The sequence below is a fragment of the Anomalospiza imberbis genome, chromosome 1 (assembly GCF_031753505.1).
Source record: "Anomalospiza imberbis isolate Cuckoo-Finch-1a 21T00152 chromosome 1, ASM3175350v1, whole genome shotgun sequence".
NCBI lineage: Eukaryota > Metazoa > Chordata > Aves > Passeriformes > Viduidae > Anomalospiza > Anomalospiza imberbis.
In genome coordinates this window covers 131614290-131635123 of record NC_089681.1, presented here as the reverse complement: position 1 = coordinate 131635123, position 20834 = coordinate 131614290, and the positions used below count along the sequence as shown (strand labels likewise).

General features: G+C 37.6%; 1 protein-coding gene across 1 annotated transcript in view; it reads left to right on the top strand.

Moving 5' to 3' along the window:
• RSU1 (Ras suppressor protein 1) overlaps positions 1-20834 on the top strand; it is a 102673-nt gene that overhangs the window by 14104 nt on the left and 67735 nt on the right. The window contains exons 4-7 of the mRNA XM_068212136.1: positions 7595-7715; positions 11137-11255; positions 12740-12822; positions 13094-13208. Coding sequence (XP_068068237.1) covers positions 7595-7715; positions 11137-11255; positions 12740-12822; positions 13094-13208 — 438 coding nt within the window. The remainder of the gene's footprint in view (positions 1-7594; positions 7716-11136; positions 11256-12739; positions 12823-13093; positions 13209-20834) is intronic.

Here is a 20834-nt window from a genome sequence, read left to right as displayed (position 1 = left end):
TGACAGTGTCTATCAGCTATGTGTGGGAGAGATGCTTTAAGCTTACTGTAAGCCTTTAATTTTTTTGGTATGTTTTGATTTGGTCTGTCTTCCTATTTCTGATGCAGGGATCTTTAATGGGAAATTCCTTACTGAATGCATACACAGGAGAATGTGAAAAGGAGGAAAAAGGAGATCTCTATACATACACCTTACTAAATTTGTGACATCTGGGTTCTACAAATCAAACACATTGATTAAATAACTTGTTAGCTTTTTCTTTTCTTCCTAAAAAATACCCCGAACCTTTGGTTCTGAGAAAATACAGATGGTAGAGCATTTTAGTTTTAAATATATATAATATCAACTTTGCTTCTAAGAAGCTTTGGGGAAATGAAACAGAATAACGTGTGAAAGCTGTAATGGTATAAGGATACATGCAGAAAGTACCCAATTTATACACAAATTAAATTGTCAAAGTTTGTGCTGTATGGCACCAAAGTCAGTTTTGCGCCATAAGTAAAGCAACTATACTAAAAAGAACACTAGACACAAATTACTTCTTTTGAACATAATTCTTCAGAAACTTTTGTTCTTCTCTTATTAGAAGACACCTGCAAACATATTAGCTCCTTTTTTAAATTCTCAGTGTTTTTTCACATGTTACTACAAATTTCTTGTGTCTTCACTTACTTCCTAGTGGCTTAAAATAGCTTTTGGAAGCCCATATAGATGATCATTCTCCATGTTTCTATACAGGTTGGAATAGGAACTTACTGTAAATCCTCTTACCACATACAGACTATTTTGCATTTTGCATTTGCACATACAGACTATAGTTGGCATTTTCAAAGGAAGTAAACATTGCAAAAGTGAACTCACCTCATTAAAGACATTAATTTTGTATTACAGAATATACTGTCTAACAAGCCAAGTAGAATTTTTTAGCTTCTAATATGGAAGGACTGAGACAAGAAGGTAGATTTGGTGTAGATTGAGGGAAAACTGGATTTAGTTCTGTGTACTTGGTTCTGTACACTATTTTCTGTGTATTCTCTTTGTCCTTTTAGTGGTCAGGTGTCTTGAAGTAGATAACAATACAGCATTTCCCTTCAGACCGCTCACCATCTGGCCTCTTAACTTTTTCCATTCATATCCTGGGGCGTAACCTTTGGGGTGAAATGATTCCCTGATCTTGATGTGATGATGGCCAATGTGGTAACTGGTTGCCATCAGTAATATCTCCTGTAGCTGGAAATTAAATGTAAAGTCAGCTGAAGCCTGGGGTAAGCTAACGTAGAGGCACAGGGAGGACTCTTGTGCCATACAGACTTGAGGAGGTGGCTTTAAGTGCTGGGTGGGGGCAGCTCAGACTAGGAGGGAGCTTAATTCATTCCCAGTTCTGAGAACTGGAACAAGAAACATGTGCTGACTCTGCTTTTGAGCAGTGAGCTTTTTTACTGCAGCCTCTTCCCGTGTGTTTAGAGGACAGGCTGGTGTCCCTTCTAAGCAGTGTCAGCACAGCAGTCTGCAATGCTGAAGAGGTGAAAGACTCAGTTGATCCAAGCTGCAGTGAGAAATAGTCCTGTATGTGTTTCTAAAAACATTTCAATGCTGTAAAAAGTTTAAACTCCAAATACTGGCTAATAAGGCAAACTGAAATCATAAAAACTTTTTAGACACACTGAAAGCAGAATTTTGTAAATGAGCACTGCTAGGCACACAGGTAGATGAACACTTCTGAGTAAGAGGCTGAAGTGATCCACACCTTTGAGGTGCAAAAAACATGTTAAATAGACTGAAGTGCAGAGAATATTGAGGAAGAGAAAGGTGAACTTACTGAACAAACTTCAGATGGGTTGATTTATCTAAAGCCAGCAACTGTGCAGTAGTGTGAAACTCTGACAAGATTGTGCTTAAACAGTTCAAACACCTGAAAGAGACTCACTGGCATTTAGTGATACTGTTTACATTTGGTGGAAGCCTAATATTAAATCTCAATACTATCAACTAAAGTTCTTTTGTCCTGCAGAAGTTATTTCTCTTAACCATCTGCTATTGAAGTATCAACATGCACTGATAATCTCACCTGTAATAAGGGTATGTAGCCTGTGTTCTTCAACTTTTTGCATGGTGTGCCTCATTTTTTTTTTTTCTCCTGACTTAAATATAAGACAGCAAGTGTCTTGGTTGAACTGTGCACTTCTCACAAAGCAGTTATTGAATATGAAGATTGGAAAAGCTTGGCTAGTACTTTGTTCTCTTCAAAATTATTTGCAGAAATGAAGCGCATGTTTATATCTGCATTTTTATTTATAACCTTATTCACACCATTCCCTAATGCTGTTAAAATGCTAAAAAGCATCAGATTTTTGTGAGCTGTTTTGGTGTGGTGTCAGTTCTTTGCAGTTAGGTGATGTATTTTCAGCATAGTAACCCCTTCGTAACCTCAACCACTGGCTTCTAATATTTCTGTCCAAACTCTGACATCTTAAGCTCCCTTCTCAGCAAAGAATAGATCTGTCCTTTCTCTTCACTAGATGTCACTTGATTCCTAGTGTCTTCTCAGTCTTTCTTGTGCTCACTGCTCTTTTCCTTAGACTCTAGCTTCTAAATGAATACTGTTTATTGACAAATTGAGCTATAGTATAATTTAAACATGTTCATAAGAACAGTTTAATAGCTGAAGTGCTTCTGTAGATAATTGAAATTAAAAAGCCCTGCTGGTTTCTGAAAAGAGCTGGAGATTAAGGAGACAAGTTTGGTTTTAATGTTTTCAGTGTGAGGAAGATTAATATCCATCTTTAGAAGAGTGAAGGGAAGGCAAAAGGGGAAACTTGAACTACATAGTGTGTAAATTAAGTACTGTATGCTTCAGTTGGGATCAGGATTCTCTGCAGTTAACTGCCAAGTATGATATCAGCATGCCTATGAATATTTAAAATGAAAACTGTTGTGTTCTCCCTCTGCTAATTCCTCTTTCATTTTGGTGAAGTTGATTGCTTCTCTTTCTGTATAACAGAACTCTTGTCAAATTAATCTAAACATGACTCTAGCTCTGTGAATGCAGTTATATTGGATGCACAGAATACATTATATATTTAGTATTCTAAATTCTTCCTCCCCCATGAAATGTGAGTAACATTTCATGTCTTCATGACCTTTACACTAAGGGATCCTTACTCATGAAAGCTTCCTGTTGATGCTAACTGGATTAGCAAGTCCACAGAATTGGGTTTATTATATTGTATAGCACTCAGGTTTTACTTTAGTCTTAAAACATAGGTTCTTGCTTTTGGCAAGAAATCCACAATGGACTCTGAAAGGTCTGTATTGAATTCTCTTTACTCTGTATGGCTCTTGACCAGCTTTCCAGTGGAACAGTATAATGAGAAACTGGCATAGTTGTATAAATATCTTTTCTGTCAAGTACTGCTATTTTAATAGCTCTTTTGGATAAATATTCCCTTAGAACCTGTAAAGGTTTGGAGTACTACTGAACATCATGTTCCTAAGTACTGCAAAATTACTTCATTAAGTAAAGAAACATTCTGAAAAAGCTAGGGATTCTGCTGCTATTCAAAGTTTCTAAGGATGTGATTGCCAAAGGAATTAATCTTACTTAAAAAAATTCTTACTTCTCTTGATGTCTGATTCAAAAAATACTAACTTCAGTTGGAGGATTTCCGTAGCCTTTGGGTCATATTTATTGAGGAGATTGCAAGCCTATTCATGCACCATTTTGTGCATAATCAGGTATTACATGTAGCATTTTCCAAGCAGCAGTGTGACAATGTTTATTTTGAATATTCAGTGTTAAGGTTTAAATGAACTGAAATGCTCAATGCAATTTACGTATGGTGTGTTCTTCTCATGGAGACATATATTTTTACTAAATCATTTCAGTTGTTCAGTTGGGTCATTTATTGACCCTTCTATTTTTTTTTCATGTGAAGTTCTTTATCTAAAATGTTTTTTCATTTTAGTTTCAAACTGTAAAGGAAATTTTGATACAGTTCTTTTTTACCAAGAGTGTCTTCAGAAATGTTTAATTTAGTGTCTTTACTAAACAAACAAAAAAAGCAGACTAGATTTCATCTTTTAGGTAAAAGGAAGTAGAGACTTAATTTTGCAAACACGTTAGTTTGTTTACTTTTGAAATTGTGAGGATTGCTGTTGTTTCCCAGGGCTTCACAGATGTTTAAGAGAAATAATCCTGGTGACCATTTTCAGAAAGAGTCACTCTTTGAAGCCTGTGCATTTTCAGATGTGTGAAGGGGCCCTGCCAACACAGGAGGGATTGTATTGAGAGCTGTGTGAATGGCAAAGGAGTTACTGAGTGGAACTAGAGGAAAAATAATGGACTTTTTCTTCTTTTCAGTTTCCTGTGCTCTTCATCCTTTGTCAGAGGTTGGGTATAGAAAAGGAGCTGGATTTGCATGTCAGTTCTAGGTGGTGGTGTGAGAGCCTCTTGAATTCCTGCTTTATGGGAAAGGGTTGCATCTGAAACATGTGATTCCAGGCTGCTGTCACTGATCTGGATGTTTTTAGTAAGTTGCTCTGCAGGATAAGTAGCTGTGCTGGACGAAAGGTCCTTCTAACCCAGTGCCTGCTCTCCGACCGAGGGCAACATCAGACCTCTAGTAAAGATCATGTCTGGTGTTGGCTTCTGGTTCTCAATGCTGAAAAAGAGTTAAGGCTCAGATCCAGGATACTCTTAAGTGTGGAGTTACATAGGCATTGAATAGTAGCATTTAATCCTTCTTACCTGTATTGGAAATAATTTTGTTAACTTTTAAAGAGCTGCTGGTTGTTGTATAGGAATAAAATGCAGTAACTTGCCTTAAGTAAACTTGATGAGAACTTGATGTTTTAGTGCCTAAAGAATTGCCACTAACTTCAGGGCAGAAAGACCACAAATGCTTTGAAGTATAACAAGTTGCCAATCCTTATTTCCAGAAACATGAACAAAGTCCTCTTATTCCTTGTGGGCAGCCTATAGACCCTGTCTCTCACTGTCAACCAACCTTTGAAATCAAGGTGAAGTCTACAGCTGTCATAGTGTTTCACTGCATGCAATTTCCAGCATTGAACAAGGGGAAGCTGTTCCTGGTCTTCTGAAGTGAAACTTAATATGAATGGGGCTTCATGATGTGACTGAAGCTTCACAGGAGAACGCAAAGGCACTGGGCTGCCAATTTTACTAGCATTTGCTGAGGGGGAGTTGTTAATGACACTGGGCAGCAGATGGTCTTAGAAGAGTTGTTAAGACACTGCGGATCGTACTGTAAACATGTGGGTGAATAGAACCAGGATGCTGACAGTTCACTCTCACAGCTCATCGTGAGAAGGAGACTCGAGTGGAATTCAGCCTTGCCAGAACATGAATGTCTCAGGATTTGGCAGTCAGCAGGCTGCCACATGTATATGGGAAGAGTTTTGCAGCATAGTAGTGGAATGGTTGTTGGGTCATGAAAAGTTCAAAACAGAGAGCGTGATATGCATAGTCAGCCTTGCTGGACCACCACTGATCTTTAGATCTGAAGCTACTCACCCTGTGCAGTTTAGCTACAAGGTCAGTACAGGAGTTAAATTCAGTCTTCTGATTTTCATTGAATACAAGAAATGTATTTGTATTACAAATTAATTTGAATTGTTGAACCAGAAAATAAAGTATTACAGGAAAAAGTCCTCTCTTCCTTACTACAAGCCTGGTGTTAACCTACTCTTTTGTTCTTCCTTCTCACAAAATACCTCCAGGCATTCCATCCAAACCAAAAAGTACAGTTGTGGATTGGGGCTTTTCATTTTGATTTAACAGGGTAAGACACAAAAGCATTTCATTTAATTCCTTTGCTAAATATTTAGCCTTTTTCTTATCTCAGCCTGCTTACCAACGCAGCTTTTAGTATATCTTGAAGAAAACAATGATATAAAGTATCCTCAGTGTCATTCACAACATGAAATACAGTATATGGGGATTAAACAGATATATCAGGAGACAGTGTTATATCTGTATTGGTCTTTCTATTATTAAAGCTTTGACTAAACTAAAACCTGTATTTTCTAGTATTTCTGATTCCTAGTCTTCATAAATGTGGTATCTGAGAAGATCAGAAACATGATTTGCCTGTCTGCTGCATCTCATCAAAGTCAAATTATGAAGTCTAATTTCTGAAAGGAAAATATTTTAATACTGGTAATTACTTTTCTGGTGAAATATTGAGGCTGGAAACAGCTGAATGATGCCAATTAAAATCCTCAGTTAACTTCTGTTAGGGAATAATTTAAAATAACAGTAGTAGTGAAATACCCTTTAGTTTGTGAATGCACATAATTCTCACTATCGTTGAATGACAGATAAGTATGGACCACTTGGAAAATACCTCTAAGGGAAGTCTTTTAAATGTTCAGATTTGCCTTAAGGACTTTATATTAAAGTCTGCTAAAAACCTCCTGCAATGAATATGGCCCTCAACAGTAATATTTATGTAGTGTAATCAGAGTCTTTGTTAGGGATCCCATTATTGTTCACATTGTAATTAGACTTATAATCTAGTAAGTGTGACATACTGCAATGTTCCACTTTGTAAACATTATTGACTCCATTTTAAGACTGAGATTGCCTCATACCAACAAATAAAAAAAAATCATGGCCTCATAAAACCTTCTAATTATTTAGATGAGCACTTTGTGGATTCCTGATTCAAAGTTGAGACTGAACCAAGGTGAATATTGAGCACAGGTGCAAGCTTCAGTGCAGGTGACTTGCCAACCTCCTTTATACCTCAGCTGGCTGTTTAAATCTCACTCAGTTTAAGGGGAGAAGAGATGCAAATCTGAATAGCTTTTTAACCTCATTAGCACAGTCGTTCATACTGTGTGTCTGCCTTATAGTTCATGTTTCTAGAGAATAGCAACAAGCTATTGATCTGTTGGTAATCCACTGTAACCATGTATGTGTATTGATCAGTTAGTTTATCACTCATGGGAGGTAACTGAAAATGGGCTTGGCCAAACAGTTCTTTTAGGACCGAATTTAATTTTTTTGTAAATTTTGTTGTATCTTAAATGACCAAGAATTTGCATACTGAATTGTTTAAGGAGTAAGAAGAATGGGCCATAGCTAAAAATGAGGGATTAATTTATGTTTGTTGTTAAAGACCTTTAGTACAGCTGCTGTCTTGGTGTAACTACTCATATCGTTAAAGTTTTCTCCACTCAAATAATGTCATGATCCAAGTCTCTCAGGCACTGCTCTTTTGAGACCTGTGTGTGCTACATGAATTGAGAGAGCAGCCTGCTTCTCTTAGTCTGTAAGAGCACTTGTCCTTGTCTCTCTCTCTCTCTCTCTCTGCAGTGGTCTTTTTTCATCAAATTACCTTACAGTTCTGGTAGTAATTTCTGAAGAGTACAAAATGAGTGCTCTCAGCAATGAGAACAGGTTCCAAATAGGAGGCTTTTTGGATATAAACTTTGCTTTTATTGGAATAATGAGATGCTTTCTGTGCTGCAGCCATTGTACAAACAGTGCAAACACCAGGTGCTGGTAAAGCATCTGTAGTCTGGGTAGCTTGCCCTAATTGCAGTCTCTCATTGTGAAAACTTTCCACAGCTGTGCCAGCAAACATCGCAGACCTGAGAAACATAGAAGTGCTCAACTTTTTCAACAACCAGATTGAGGAGCTGCCTACACAGATAAGCAGCCTTCAGAAGCTCAAACACCTGAACCTTGGGTGCGTATCTTAGAGCAAAACTTTGCTGTAATAGAGGTGTTACCAAAGTCGTCACAACTGAACGTGTAACTTCTCATTTTTTGATAGTAAAGTTTGTTATTGCAAGCGGTTTTGAGGATAACCTGAGAATTACGGCTTCAGAGTGTTCAGTTAATGTTCTGGATAAACAGAAACGTAAATGACCAAGCACTTACTCTGGTGTACTCATAACCATTTAAGGACAGCAGCAACTCATATTCATCAAATACTGCAGTCAAACTGAACAATTAATGACTTCTGTAGCAACTGCCTCTTGATTCTGTGGTTACTGCATAAGAATCAAGCTCTGTTTCCTGTTCTGATTTAAAAAAAAAACCATGTTAATTTAGGATTTTAATTCCAAATTTTCAAATTTGGGTTTATAGGCATTTCAGTTTATATTAAACCTGTAAAAGATCAGGTATTAGGTGTGGTGTGCATTTAGTTCAGAGAGCTGGTATTGACTGAATTTGTGCCAGGGATGTTCGTATTAAGTGTTCAGATTCTGTATTCCAGTAGAGCTGGTGATACTTTTTAATAACTACAGTTGCAGAGGGCTTTCTTGAATTATTAAGAAAACAAATGTGAAGCATAAGACCTTAAAATTAAATGGGTATATTAAAGTGTAACTATGTAGAAAAGCAGTGGTAGGCCTAAGTTTTAGCATTACAGGCTTCTCACAGAAAGAATGTTTGTATTTTATAAATTCAACTTCTGAACACCTTAAGCTGACCATTTTTTACTCTTCAAAATACCAGATGATTTTGGCTAAGAGAGCTTATTCTGCTATAGATACTTTTATGGAGTGCTGATAATTGAATTGTATCTTGAACTGTTGGAATGCCAGTAGACATTTTAATGATGATCTGTCTTTCCTGGTCTTTTTTTTTTTGTCACAGTTGATCTCTAGCTTTCCTTAATATCTCTTTCAACCTCTGAATCACTTTTCAGAGCAAATATTAATTAAGAATCCTGATTCTTTGTATTTTGGGGGTTAGAGTCATATTTTTGGAATGGCATATAGAGGTGTTACAGTATATGAAGGAAGAAGCTGGGCACTTCCTATGGATTAAAGCAGTGACTATTGTTAATATAGGTCAAATGCTAGTCTGCATTAATGAAAAAAATGTCATGCAAAAGACCACTTGGTGTTTGGAACAACACACATTCAGGTCTGGACCTACATTTTCCACCTTCGTGTATCATGTGGCCTAAAATCTTAGAGATTAAATGCTTTTCCATCTTAATCCCCTCTTTACACAGAGGGTAAGGCACATGGTCTTCAGGCACAAGATTTACCACTCGGTCTTAGCTTTGCAAAATGGGTTTTGCTTTGGACATCCTTGGAATCAGTGATGAGGAAACCTTTTGCTCTGGTAGGTTTTTCAGGAGACAGACAGCCTCGAAACCCTCTTGTCATCTGCAGTGCGTGTGTGAGAGGGCTTCAGAAGAGCCCCTTAGGGGAGAGGGGCTTGAATAAGAGCAGAGGTTATTTTTGGGAGGGTTTTGGCATGGAAAGGTCAAGTGGTGTGGAAAGAGAAAAGGTGTACTGCTGCACAGAAAGCTTAAAATGTAACGTTTGGAAGGTAGGTGAGGCACAAGCTCAGTGTTGGAACTTCTGCAGGGATGAATAGCGCTGGGCAGCAACTTTGAGCTGGTTCTCTGTCCCTGCCAAAGAATAGATACCATTCTGCCTCTTGTCAGTAGGGAGAACATTCTTGCCCTCTCTGTTCCTTGCTTGCAAAAGGCAAGGCCATTAGGGCAGCTTGGTAAAAAACCCTTTTTGCTAGTGGAAAAGGAGCTGCTGTCTTTAGTCCTGTTTTATAGAAAGACCAGCTTTTAAAACAGTGACAATTCTGCAGTAGCAATAGTGGAGTGTTTTAATTGCTAATACTACAGCAGCAATATGAGTTGTATGCCTATGATGGGACTTCTTACTGGGGATGAGGAGAAAGAATGATTTAGTCCAGATTTAGCTACAGAGAGCTGATCTCTACAGGTTCTTGTTTTGTTGGGGCTGGGTTATGCAAAAGGGGTAAGGAAAGGTGAGGTTATTTTCTGAGTTTGTGAATGAAATAGTATATGTGCTTCTCCTTACTCTGCTCACATGGTTATGTGGTTGCCCAACTTTGTCAATACTTTGACTAGAGCTTTTATAGTTTTAAGTGTCAGGTATTCATACATTGACATAACATCTCCTCTTGACTTCAGTGACTGTTTATCACTTTTGCATCAGAAGAGAATCAAATTCAGAGTGTGTTTAGGGACAACATCTGAAAGGTCATGTTTGTTTCCAGTCTTCACATTAGAGAAAAGTCCTGTTCTTGACAGTAGCTACCTGTACAGGCTCTTTCTGAAGATGCCTCTCTTCTCTGTTCTGCTTTCAAGCCTGGGTGACAACTGAAGTAAGATCCATACACACCAGGTATATATTTGCTGTACATGCAATAGGGACAGTATGAATAAGAAGCTGGTAGGTATTTTTTTTTTCTGTTCATGTGATAAACAGACATAAACAAATATATGCAAACAGTAAGTTCATACACAAGCGGTAAGATTCTGTGAAGATATCTCCAGCCATGTGCCTGCCTTCATTGTTGCAGCAGCTCTGGTGATTATCTGGATCGCCCTCTTCAAACTCTTGCAGTCAAAGAAATTACCATTTTCTCTACCTTGTCTGCTCCAGGTTATTGGAGAAATCTCTTCCTTCTGTTATATGTCCTCATGTTGTTCTGGCTGTTGCCAGTAGGAACTGCTGTCCTAAACCCTCTTAAGACTGGCTGATTGAGCTATATTTAGATTAAGCTTTATCAGTCACAGGACTGACATTTTATTTACTTAATGATCCATGTGCATCAACAGTTCTGTAGTGACAAAGATTTGCTGTTCTTAAGAAAAGGTTTGAGCAGCAGTTATCAATGAACATAAATACTGTGCATTTGAGGCATTCCCCTTTGTATTTGGTATCATGGTGAAGAACTACATGGCAGAATGAAAAATGGTCAGCATGGTGTGCAAAAGGGTAATTTGTAGTTTAGCTAGAAGTCGTCTACCAAGGACCAGCTTTCTCCATGGAATGCTGTTACAGCTGAGCATGGCATTGTGACCACTTTCTCCCTTGTGCTTTATGTTTCGGGTGTGGCTGCTGATTGATGTAACAGACAGGATCCCTTGAGAGTGCGTAAATTTTGAGTATATTTATGGGAATGAGAGGTTATAAAAAGGTCTGCATTGCAAAAGACTTGCTCAGTATCTTGGAGCACGAAACCCTTTTCAAAACAAGAGGAAATATTGGCATATATTAAATTTTTTAAGGAAAAAAACAAAATCCTCGTGACCTGTATTATTCCTGTTAGGTGAAGTGAATTCTGATGTCATATTCTTTTTTTCCCTTTACTTACAGCATGAACAGGTTAAACACCTTGCCAAGGGGATTTGGCTCTTTACCAGCGCTAGAAGTTCTTGACTTGACTTACAACAACTTAAATGAAAATTCCCTACCAGGAAACTTCTTCTATCTGAGTAAGAAACTTTTCTAAAAACTCTACAAATCTTCAGGATATGGTGCTTTGCTCTTAGCAGTTGAAATTTATTTGATGCAGACCAAAATACAAATACAGATTTTTTTCCCAATATTTATGTTTTTCTTTTAATATATCTTGAATATTTTTGCATAGCATGGCAATATTTATCACTGATATACTGTCATCTGACACCTTTGGACACGAGAAGACTCACTTAGTAATGGTATATTATGTTTTCTTCTGAGTAATACTTCCTTGGGTCCCATACTCTGTTAAAACGTCATGGAGAGTTGCAAGCCTCAGGGGAAAGTAAACCATTTTGCAACACAACTGTTGTTTGTTGAGTCTGAAAGCAAATGTATTCTTGATAGTTCATTACCAAAATAGTTTTAACAGCATGTGGGTGTCGAGGTGTCCAGTACATTAAAACATATGCTAAGGTTACAAAGCTTGGCAGGGGAATGGCAGAGCTAAGCTGACCTTTGCATATGTTAAAAATATATACCCAGAGAGTTGACAGAAAGGTATTGTAATGCATATGTGCAAAAGGGCTGCATTATGGTTGCCTAAGCAACTTGAATTCTGTCACTTTCTGGATTTCAGTGATTCTGCTTTTCCGTGTACTATGCTGAAGTGGCTTCAGGATCAGTGCATTCGGCATCAAAGTGACAGGCAAGGGGAGAGGAGGAGTGCTGCTCTCTGAGGGATGTTGTGATTGTAACCTGGCACAGGGAAATCTTTTAAGTCAGCATTATTAAAAATGGTCACATTTAGTGAAATGAGGAGGAGTGAACTACGTAAGACAAATGGGATCTCCTCTGGTGGGAAGGAGAGGTTTTGCTGATCTGACCACCTTCTCTCCTGCTACACCTGACAGTTCTTTGTGAGTCTCCATTTTTTAATTCCTTTTTCCAACTGTCATATATGCTTGTTCAGTTACAGCAAGCTGCATAACTGTGCTGGGTCATCTTTTTTTGATTAATGTCATTGAGAGTTTGCATGGAAATTACAAATTATACCATTGGAGTCTTCTGTATTTTGTTTCAGATCTCTTTCCCAGTGTGGTTTCTATAGAACTTAACATAGTTGTATATTTGTTGAAAAAACTCAGAAAATTTTTTAATGTCTGTTTAGGATGCAAATTGATGTAATAAATAAGAATCAGGGGTAATAAAGAGTAATGACTGTATTCTAGTATCTGAGCATTCAGGCTATTTGCCAGAATCTGCCTGAGTCTACTGTTGCAGAAATTGTTAATTGTGCTAGTCCTTTTGAATATAGATGTTTTCCTGAACTCACCAACAATATAATAAGCCAGTAAATCTAAGTTTGACCTGCTTGTTATTATTGTGAGCCCTGGGTATGTCAAAGGCTTTTCACCAAGTCAGGGTTATTAATCAAACCTGACTCCTTTTTATTGATTAGACCTCAAATGGTTGGGTTATATGCCACCCTGTTTATATATTGCTATTTAATTTGCAGCCACCCTTCGTGCACTCTATCTAAGTGACAACGATTTTGAAATGCTGCCGCCAGATATTGGGAAGCTCACAAAGTTGCAGATAGTAAGTAATTTATCTAAATTCTTGGAAAATCAATTCACTTTTGCAACACTTGTAGGAATGGAATCCAGTCAATTTGAGGAGTAGTAGGGTAGGTTTGCAGGAATAGACCACTACACCTGGAACTGCTTCTTGTTTACCAGAAGACACTTGTAAATAAATTGGACGAATTGAGCATTCAGGAGAAATTTGGGGGCAGAGGGAGTGGAGCTGTCTTTTGGGCTGCTTTATGGTAACCAAAAATCATTCTGACTGAATTTATATTTGCTCTTAGCTGAGTCTTAGAGACAATGACCTGGTATCACTGCCTAAAGAAATTGGTGAGCTCACCCAGCTTAAGGAACTGCATATCCAGGGAAATCGTCTTACTGTGCTGCCCCCAGAACTGGGTAAGATTATGGATGATGATTTATTTATTTGACTAATAATGATGATGATGAACTGTATTTCCTCTGAAATGATTATGCTTTAGTCATCATATATGCTAATATTTACTTTCCCCTGCTAAAAACTCACTTTTTCACTCCTCCTGGATATGCAGGAGTAGCCAGGAGATGACATGTGTTTTATTATTTTACTGCATGTTGCTTTTTTCTTGTGTATTAGTACATCTGTTTGCCAGTTTGTATATAGCACCTTACTTTATATAATGTATCATAAATCCTGGGTCAGCAAACCCAATCTTGTCTCTCATTGGGTTTTGAGAACACTATTTAGATTAGCCAAAATTGTATTAAACAAAAATGACAGTCGCATAAGTGGCATCTTAGTGACTGTGCCTATACAAAGTGGAAGTTTGATCAACTAGAGTAAAATATAGCTAAATGGGAGGATTTTTTTGTTTTTCATTTGATAGCCTTTCTTAGGGAGCTGACAGCTCTTTACCTTAAAGGAATGGAGCTGGTTGATGTAATTTGAATTTCTGATACTGCGCATTTGAGTAGAGTTATAAGTGGCTTCTTTCAACCTATGAAGTTCTTCTTTGAAACTTAAGTATTGATTTTGCTGAATTTGCATTGCAGTACTCCATTTTATGTGAGGGGCATGGTTCCTGTTTGCCCCAAGCCAGAAATTGGTTTCTAATCTTAAAATTTTAAAAAATACTTTGAAATGCCTGCTTTGAAACACAGGGCCTGTTTCTTGTTACTGTGGACTGTTACATGGGGAAGCTTCTTTGTTTCTACTGGTACCTTCTGCATAATACTTACCAAAACTCAGTAGGATGGGGACAGAAATTAGCACGATGAAGTAAAACTACTTGTTTTCATAACTTGCTTTGACCCCGTGTACTTTAATGTGACAGTATGAAATGAATGCTCTTTGTTTTATAGAGCAGTGTACTTTTCTTCTGTGAATTTGGGAAGGTATTTGTTTGACTCTGATTTTTTTTGCCCACTATCAGGTTTTTTGACTTTTTCCCATACTACTAGTGGATGAAAGTTGGTCTTTTTTCTTCAATTTCAGATGTTTATGTCTCGACACAGGTGTACTTTCTTTAGGTTTTGGTCAAAGTCATATTTGTTTATCAGTTCTCACAATAGCAATAACATTTCAGAAGCATGTAGTGTCTGTAAATGTACTTTTTTATACTTCCTAAATTATAGCTTTTGAGGTTTTTCCAGAACATGGAAGATGAATAGTGCACTGAGTCTAACCACCTTCTGTGGCTAATTAAATATTCTAAACATGCTGCTGCCTTACAAGCATAGCGACAAATCCCCATTAAATGGTTTTACTATCAAAATCCATCCCAAATGGAAATGTTTGAAATAAAATTCTCAATATTTATTTTGTATTGACCTGCAAAGTTCAGGATGGCCAAGGGAAATCTTTCCTCTAAGCATTTCTTTGCATTTTAGAACAATATCACTGTCTGGTAAAAAAAGTACTTGTAATTTTGCACCAGTTGAGAAAGGTGGGGTTCACTGACACAGCTAAGTCCTTGTTACCTCTGTTCTTCATTACTCAAAAGGTATTTTGTAAACTCTACTCTTCTTTTCATGTATTAATTAATCAGTGTTTCATTTTACAGTCTTACTCAAGATCCTCATTTGTGATCAGTTGCCATAATTTCTGTTGTAATCTATGCCATGGATAATGCTAGAACCATCTCAAATTTTTAAGATAGATTTTGGTCTGTATTTCCAGAGAACATTACACTGAAGTCTAGATTTGTAATTTGTGCAAATTGCAGGCATATTTACTGGGGAAAACAATGTTCTGCTTGTTTATTAAACACCTGGGCACACGTGTAGGGACTGGAACAGCAGACTAGGGTTTGGAAGGCTTGTTTGAGATCAGGGAACAGACCATAGGCAGGAATCAATCTCTGCAGTCCTGGTTTCCCTTCTGTAAACCAGGGCAGTTTAGAGAAGCACCCCTTTGGAGACAGTTTTAAAGTCTGCCAGTGAAAGGTGGCATGAGAGGGTTACAACCTCCTGCGTGGACTGCTAATGCCATGCTAATACCATCTGAGGGAGAATGAACTTTGCTGTCCGAGTTCTTCCTCCTAAATTTTTAAAATTGAATTATAATGTATTCAGAACTATCCAAATACTTCTTGGTGTGGATTTTGGATAAATAGCTTTTCAGTGAGCTGGTCCTATTTGCATTAATTGGAGCTGCTCCTGTTCCATTCAAAGTAAACAATCTTTTCTCTCTCATTATCACTTTCATAATTAAAGGTGCTGAAGGCTTTTGACTAGCTTAGTTCAGGCTCTGGTGGACAGCAGTGAGTCACTGGATGTTCATTTACCATGGAGATGGGCACAATTGCATGATGAGAAGGATGTATGTGTTACATTAAACTGTTTTTTAAAGGTAATGTAAGTAAGTGCAGAGGAAGGAATGAAGAATAAGGTATGAAAAAGGCCACAGACAGGCCTTGGGGTCACAACTTTGGAGTGGAGATACCAATAAATAACCTCCTACAGTCAGCGTGTAATGTCACCCGATGTGATTGAGGTGGCACCAGTACAGGGCTAGGGGAGATCGCTATTATCCTCTGTTGTGTTTAGCAGAGAATTTCTACTGCTAATTTAAGAGAAATATTCCTGCCCAGGAGGACTGAAAGACTGCATTGGTCCCTGGGTGAGGTGCTTTTCTGTAAATACAGTACATGAGAGTGATGAACACAGGAAATGGCCGGCAGTAGGTGGGTGGAATTTGCAGCTTGTTTTTATCATTTGTCTCTCAAAACCCCATTCATGAGAAATGGTGGTGGGCAGTCATATATAAACTTTAAAGAGGCGCTGGCATTTTTTTCCTCAGCATTTAAAAGGTTATGTGCTGCATTGTGAGACAAATAAATCATGATTCACTGCAACAGCAGAGTTGCAGTCAGTTATATAAATTGCCAAGGAGGTGCTAAATCTGTCGCTTTGTGTGTTCTGACCATTTAACAATAAGAACGGTTTGGAAAGAAAGTAGACTAGAAACAAGAACCATATAAAATGGTAGATGCAATTAGTCACGTCAGTGATGGTGCTTTGAGTTCATTGTTTGTTTATCTGGGTGAACCCATATGTGCCACATAAAAGATGTTCTCAGGAGAATCAGGAATGTAAGAGTAGTATATGGTGCAGAGTACTCGCCAAGATGATTTTTAAAGCCCAGATTCCATTGCTGCCTGTGTGCACTACCCTGCTGCTAACACGTGTGCACGCACGTGGTTTGGTCATGTTTATGCATATGGAAGGACAGTGATTTCTAAGAATACATTCCCAATTACCATCCTCCTTTTGCAAAATTGAATTTGGCATCAACAGCTCATAAGTTGCTGTTCAAAACTGTTCTAGTTTATCAAGTAATTTCCTCAGGTAACGAGAAACACTATCAAAATTATGAAGTTAGTCCATACTGGAAAAGTAGAAAATTCAAGCCTTGTTAAAAAAAAAAAAAAATCTTAATTGCCTAAGTAGTCGTGTTTCTTTTGAAGAAGCATGAAACATTTTGTAAATTTAATTTGTGTATCAGAATAACCAAGTAATTCTTTCATAAATTTTTAGTTTTGAACAGCTAAATGACCTTCTGTGGATAAAGGATCGGCTTTAAATACAAAGTTCAAGGAATTGTGCCAGAGGCCTCAATATTTCCATCACAGGAAGACCTTTTAAAATTTAGGCTTTTGAAATGACTCTAGAATTTGTGTATTAATATTATATTACGCAAAGTAGTAGCTGCAGTTGTTTGTTCAAGTAAATATTAATCGAAATAGCCGTTTACTCAGGTAATTATAACAGGCATGTGCAAACATAGGAATCACTTACTTTACAAAAGATATTTCTTTTCCAAATGTTGGAAACTTTCCACTAGTTGACATAAACGCCAAACTTTTCTTATTTTAGTATAAACTGTCACTGTACCCTGCTTGTGTCACAACACAGCACTGCTCACACCTGCAGTACAGGTCATTAAATGGTGCTTGTTGGAAGCCTGAACCCTGGGGCTCTTTGGACAACAGTTCTGAGCTCTGGAACAACTAATTGATACCTTACAATTAAAAAAAAAATAAAAATACATGTTTCTAATTTTGGAACTAAGGTAAAGGTGGATAAACAAAATAACTTGTTTTCTGGGACTGCTGATGTAGCAGTTATCAGTCAAGAAACAATAAAAAACATGTAAGTAACAAGATAGGTTATGGAGAGATTATTTATATAGAAAAGCTTCTCTGGTAATCTGTGCATACTCTAATTTTGTTTCTCATTTAAGGTTTAAGTCAAAAAAAAAAGAACAAAAAAGCCAAAAATCACTACACCCTACACCCCACCACTTTTTATGTAGTTAGAAACCAGGCTGAATGCAAAGTACTTGATGGACACGACTGTAATTCTTGCCAAACTTTCGAAGATTCAGATTTGATCTTGCATTAGTTTTTAAAATATGTAAGTTCTACAGTCACTTCTCAGATGACTACAGTGTGTGGGGGTTCTCCTCATGTTGACTGTACTCTGATTATAAGTACCATCAACATAATAATGATGTTTCTGTCAGCAGATACTTCATCTGTTGTGTCAGAACTGTAGTAGGTAAGAGTACTGTAATTACAGCCAATCTGAGCAAATGTTATATTTGTTGTTATATTTGGTTCATTTTATGTGTTTCATAGTATTTAAAGGTTGTTTCGCTCTTCTGAGTACTTGGCAACCTGTGTTTGAATGGAAGTTTCAAAGGTGCAGGGCAAAAGCAATACAGTGAGTCTTTTTGAAGTCATTTTTTAAAATTAACTAGATTTTGGTCTGATAGGGACCCTTCAAAGAGGGAATGCTCTGTTGAATTCCCATGTAATTGAGAATCTCAGGGGATTTCTGATGCTGGAAAAAATGTGCATTATATTTCAAAATAAATTGGGATGCTGATCCTCTAAGCCTGTAATACTTCCTGTGCCATTAAAGTGTCTTTGATGTTAAACTACTTTGACATCACGTTAATTTCCTTTGTTCCAAAAGCCATCTGCTGCATAGTGTGTTTCTTGGGTTTCTTCACTGGGAACACTTAGTGGTGACTGTTGGTCTGCCCCTTGGGATCCCAGTCAGCACTGGACATTTGTTACACAGAGCAGTGAAGGAAATGGCATTTCCAGCACAACATGTCACCTTTCAAAGAAAGAAATCAGTGAAACTTCACAGTACTTGTAGGTCTTCTAGAAAATGATCTTACTCTTAACCTCTTAACTGAGGAATGTGGGAGGAATTAATTTAATCAAGTTGCAAGTAATAAATAAATAATTTTAGAATGTATTTTTTAAAGTACACTTTGAAGTAATTTCTTGGATTTTTCTTAAAGTGCTTGTCCCTCTGCCTTTCCTCTTAACTACCAAGAAAATGGCACCAGCTGGGCTGGTTGCCCTGGTACCTGAGAGCTGTGTGTGGTGGAGTTCAGTTGTTGAAACAGCCTGATTTGTCATGTGCCATTAGCAGTGTTGTTAGGTGAGGAGTACCTTGTGTGCTGCATTGAATAACTTCCTGATCTATGGCCTTCATATGTGAATGTTATTATTATTTACTCTTTCTACTAGTTCTCCTGGTAAGGTCTGGTTTATTGTGTATTGTGATGGTAGAAGTTTCCACGGCTCTCTCCTTGTTCCCGGAGAGTTAACCTCTCCTCCTGTCACATGAATGTGGAAACATGAGTTTGCCCAGCCAGGTTAGGGCTACAGTCTATCTGTATCTAAAACCTGAAGTGTGGTTTAAGGTGGTAGTTCAGCATTTCATCCATTCTCTTCTCTTTCCCAGGCTTCATCTTCACTTCTGACTCATTCTGAAGTGTCAAGACTTTCCATTACACTTTGGTATAAAGATTCTGGCTGACCTTTGCTTTGATGCTGGAATTTTGTAGAAACACCTCAGGACTACATTCACTTTGTTTTAAACTCTGTCCTATGAAACATGCTGGAGGGTAAATTTCTGTTCGCATACAATTGTAATAGCTGTAGCTGAGGCAATACCAGTTTGCCTTGTAGCGTTTCACATTTACATCTAGGGTAAAGAATTCAAGATTTAGTTGGTCTGCTCTTACTTGATTTATTTCAGCTATGTTCCTCTTACTAAGAGTTGAAGCAAATGGAGTAGCTACTATGGGATCACAATATAATCAGACTATTTAACCTATCAAAGCAAAGAGTGAGAGAACACTTTGCTGCTGATCCTCACTCACTCCATGAGAAGAAAGCATAGGTGGTCTTCCCCTCGTAGATGGGCAGAGGGACCACAGCAGTGTTTTAGAAATAAGTCACCTTAGTTCAGCTTGGAAGTAAAGAATGTATTTTGGCAGTGATGAACCATTAGAACAAGACACAACTATAGCAGAATCTCCATCTCCTGATGTTTTTCAGACCAGATGTTTTTCTGTTTGAAATGTGTTTGTAAGCTCTTCAGTTATTGAACTGACACAGGTTTACTGTTGCACGTATTCAGGTCAATGCTGAAGTTGGGGTCTCATCTCCAAACTCATTATTGGAAATCATCATGTACATCTAAGAAGTTGTAAGAATAACATGTGATGTTGTAAAACCTATTTTAATTCCCTGAAAGTAATTGTTTGACTTTCAGATTCCTCCCTCAGCCTTCTCTTACCCTGGGGCTTCCTGTCTAACACTCACAAGGGAGATTGCAGGCATTCCATCTGTGTGGTTAGGAGAGGAACCAGGGGAAGACTTCCAGCCTGCTTCTGTGTGATGGATGCTTTGGAGTATCTCGTTTATTTGCCTGTACTGAATCTGATTTCTTGTTATCTGAGACTTGAACCTTTTCCCATATTTGTAGAACCACCACAAATGCTATTTCAGGGTTTTTTGAAGTGCTGGTGACTTGAAGTGATACTGTTAGACCTTCCTCAGTATAAGGATGTAGGGGTGAAAGAGCAGAAGTGTTGTTGGGATTGATCTTTTGGATCAATGAATTTCAGTCTAGTTTTAGATTTACTAAATTTAGTTGTTCTCTCTTAGTGCATAGGAGCTCATCAGTAAGAAAATTAGTATTTTTGACATATGCTATGGAGATGTAGATTTGTTTATCATACTGAATATTGCCGTGAATATTTCTGCCAGTTCCGAAGAGATTGAGTCACACTGCACTTAGGTACAGGAAGACTTTGCTCTTTGTTGTCTTACTGTTCCTTTATAAATACTGTTCAAGTCTTCTGTTACTAATTCTTGAAAAGTGCTATGTCTTCAAAGCAGAAATGATCTTACCTGTTTATAGGAATGGTATGAGTTACTGGTGCACAGCCTTACATGTGCTTAAGACTGGGGTAAAAATCATTGTCTTTTGATAATACTTTGTGGCGTAGAAATGAGTATATATTTTCGGGTTTTTTACATAGGTGTTAAAACATCATTCACAATTAATTGCTTTGGTATCCTTCTCATGACATAACAGTCATTATATTTCTTCTACCCCCACACTTTAAACAATCTCTCTCTCTATTGAGACAAAGCAAATGCCACAAAAGTAATAAAAATTATAAGCCCTGTAGTGTAAAGCAAATCTAAAGCAAGCCGGGTCAGACATATT